Source organism: Papaver somniferum, unplaced genomic scaffold (genome assembly GCF_003573695.1).
Source record: "Papaver somniferum cultivar HN1 unplaced genomic scaffold, ASM357369v1 unplaced-scaffold_48, whole genome shotgun sequence".
Taxonomy (NCBI): domain Eukaryota; kingdom Viridiplantae; phylum Streptophyta; class Magnoliopsida; order Ranunculales; family Papaveraceae; genus Papaver; species Papaver somniferum.
Genome location: NW_020647415.1, coordinates 330,771 through 334,270, shown reverse-complemented (window position 1 = coordinate 334,270; position 3,500 = coordinate 330,771). Strand labels below are relative to the sequence as shown.

At 37.4% G+C, this 3,500-nt stretch overlaps 1 protein-coding gene across 1 annotated transcript in view; it reads left to right on the top strand.

Moving 5' to 3' along the window:
- The window catches only part of LOC113342842 (serine/threonine-protein kinase PRP4 homolog), a 5,906-nt gene extending 3,694 nt beyond the window's left edge, over positions 1–2,212 (top strand). Inside the window, exons 2-5 of the mRNA XM_026587241.1 lie at positions 1,088–1,187; positions 1,272–1,379; positions 1,453–1,605; positions 1,679–2,212. Of these exons, the coding sequence (XP_026443026.1) occupies positions 1,088–1,187; positions 1,272–1,379; positions 1,453–1,605; positions 1,679–2,212 (895 nt within the window). The remainder of the gene's footprint in view (positions 1–1,087; positions 1,188–1,271; positions 1,380–1,452; positions 1,606–1,678) is intronic.
- Positions 2,213–3,500: the final 1,288 nt, after the last annotated feature.

Below are 3,500 nucleotides of genomic sequence, written 5' to 3'. Positions count from 1 at the left end.
TTTTTTCCTACACGGGGCGAACGTATACTCCCCGCCCCACACCAGGCGTTGGTATATTTTACGCCCCACACCAGGCGTTGGTATAATGTCCGTCTGACCACTACAGTTGCTCTTAGAGTGTTACCACCAATTTTTTTTTTTTGTAATTTTGTCTAATCCAACGTACCAAAGTTAGGGAAGTAACTGCTACTAAATCTAACGGTGGGAATCTTGTGTTTGTTTGTCAAAAATTGTGTTTCTTTGCCAATCCGTATGCTTTTGCTTAGACCAATCAGAAAATTCCACTTTCCCCCCCAGATCCCGCCCAAATTTGGTCACGTGTCTGCCCAAGAAATTTTCAGATAATATTTAATGTTTGACCACTGCAACGTGTCCTATCCCATGTTAATTCCCCCCAGTATTTTCACAACGCGCCCAAAATCATTATTCTCTTCACTCTTCACAAAAATAAGAAAACTCTCTCACCAGAAAAAAAGAAAAAAATCTCTCACCTATCGCCATGTCTGCAACTGTGAAGCTCTAACCCTAACAATCTCTTATCGGAAAACCCTAACAATCTCTCATCAGGAAACCCTAACAATCTCTCAATCACTCAAACTCTTCAGAAAACCATAACTATCTATTAATCTCAGAGCTCTTCAACTTCGAAGAAAACCCTAACAAATTTTCAAGAAAAGGATTTCACGAAGGGGTAATCTCTCATACTCTCAAATCTTAAGAAAATAAATCTCTTTGTTCCTGTTTTCTATTTTAGTAATTTTGAGTTTTTTTTTTCTTCACATAAATGTTCAGATCTTCACATGCAATTTAGGATTTGTTGTTTCCATGATGAAATTGGTATTGGGTCCTATTTAATTTAGGGAATTTTCGATTTTAGGTCTTTTTATGATGATTTTCATTTCAATGATTGTCTCTGCAACTCATGTTCTAGTTTTTTAGGTCTTTGTTTTGTGTTATAACAAAAAAATCCCCCCTTTGTTCGATGCATGAAGTATAATTTAGAATTCGTAAGAATTTGTGATTTGATAGGTGTAGCCTTATTCTCTTTAGGTGTATGATTTGATTATATTTGTGCCAAAGCATGAAGTTTAGCCACTGTGATTATATTTTTGCAAGGCATAACTGCAATAATGAAGACTAACAAGGAAACAATAAAGAAAAAGCTGGTCAGGGAGTTGGCCATAAAGGTAAAGGATTCTCATCTCAATTTCAGTGTAAATAAATTTATTCACCATATCATTTTAACTAACCTATATGCATTGTTGTTGCAGATGAACAACAAACAGTCCAAAACTAATAAAGGTTCTCCATCTGAAGAACCATCCCTTCCACCTGAAAGTAGGCGATCATCACCAAGGAACAAGAAGTTTGCGATAAAGGTAATGACTTTTCATCTCAATTTCACAACAAACTACTTACCTTCTCATTTTAACTAAGCTACACTTTTTGCAGATGAAAAATAAGCAGAACACTCAACAGTCCCCAACTGAAAGTGCTTCACTCACTTCAAAGCTGCAAACCCCGACTCAAACCAAGTCCGCAGAACCATCCCTTCCACCTGAAAGTAGGCGATCATCACCAAGGAACAAGAAGTTTGCGATAAAGGTAATGACTTTTCATCTCAATTTCACAACAAACTACTTGCCTTCTCATTTTAACTAAGCTACACTTTTTGCAGATGAAAAACAAGCAGAACACTCAACAGTCCCCAAATGAAAGTGCTTCACTCACTTCAAAGCTGCAAACCCCGACTCAAACCAAGTCCGCAGAACCATCCCTTCCACCTGAAAGTAGGCGATCATCACCAAGGAACAAGAAGTTAGAACCAAGTGCTGATGTTTCTTCTCTAACTAGATGTGCAACAACTCCAAAGCGTCGTCGACAACCTGAAAGTGCTAAAATGTCATCACCAACTACAAAGAGACAGGCTACTAGGAAGAAGAATGTGCAATCTGAAAGTGCTCAACATTCACAGACCACAACTACAAAGTCCCAATCAAAAAGCTCTGAAGGAGATACTGAAAAATCTGGAGTGGGGCGAAAGAATGTAAAGCGAAAACTTGACACAAGCAGCACAGGCCCATGTCTGAATGTTCAACTTAGGGATCCACACGACACTCTCGCAGATTTTCAAGATGAAGAAGAAGAGGAAGAGGAGGAGGAAGCTGTGGAAGAGGATAACTCTGATCATGTGGAGCCTGATGTGGAATAAGAGAATGATAATGGTAATGGTGATGAGCCTGAATTGGAAGAAGAAAATGATAGTGGTAATGATGATAATGAGGAAGGTGAAGAAGGAAAAGAAGCAAAGAAAAGAAAATATGTTCCACGTGGTCCAACCCAGATGTATGCACTGAAGTTAGATTCTGCTGATCCGAAAAGAACAATTTCCTTCAACGCTAATGAACAACCGATTGGTGATCCATCTGTGCAACTTTCCAGTGTGCTAGGGGTGCTTGTTCGGAAACTTCCATTAACGTACAAGGATTGGAGACTTGTCCCTTATGAAGCCAAAGAAAACATATGGAAGATAGTCTCGGTTCGCAATTGATAACTCTTTAACTCTTTTCATTCGTCAATAATTATTTAAGTCATAGTCAACAATTATTTAATTCATAGCGTATTCTAATTCAATTATTTAAATTTATTTGTAGAACCGATTCATTGTGCCTGAGTATTACAAAGACTATTATTTCAGCAAGATGGGAACTTATCTTAGAGAAGCAAGGTCCAGGAAAGCTGGTTTGGTACTCGACGCTTTGGATCGGCTACAAAGGGAAGAACAAAATAAACGGCTGGAGAAGTTAATGCCCAGGACCATGACAGTTAGGGAGTGGGAAGAGTTTGTGAAACATGTAGACTCTATTGAATTCAGAGTAAGTAATTTCTAATATATAGAATGCCTATATATTTGTATTAAAAACTTTAAAGTCTGTCAAATGATTTTTTTACTTTTCTATTCAGGTCAGAAGAATAAAAATGCAAGAAAATCGTTCAAAACACACCACCCCACATACCATAAGTCGAGAAGGTTACGCCCGATTGGAGGTGAAATTGGTATGTTCTACAGTCTTGATATTCACCATGTGAAAGCTATTGCATCGTTAAAAATATAATTGTTTGAAGTTCTCTACAAAGTTTTATCTTAGAAATATTCTGAGATAATACCATGTTGTTATGCTATTCTTGATGACTCATGTATTGATACATTTATTTGGCAGCAAAAAGAGCAAAATACAACCAAAGAGATTGATAGAGCTATAATCTGGAAAGTTGGTCATAAACAGCGCAAAGGAAATAAACCACATCCTGGTGTTGTAGAAGCTTTGGTAAGAAATCTTCTCATGTTACTTTGTTTTATTTGTGTGTTCTTGAAAAAGTCAAAAATATCTGATGTTTTACACGCTTACACAGGAAAAACTTGAAAAACCTCGAGAAAAGTATCATGTTGACTGTGGATCATCCGTGACAGATGATATTCTTGCAAAGGCCTTTGGTGA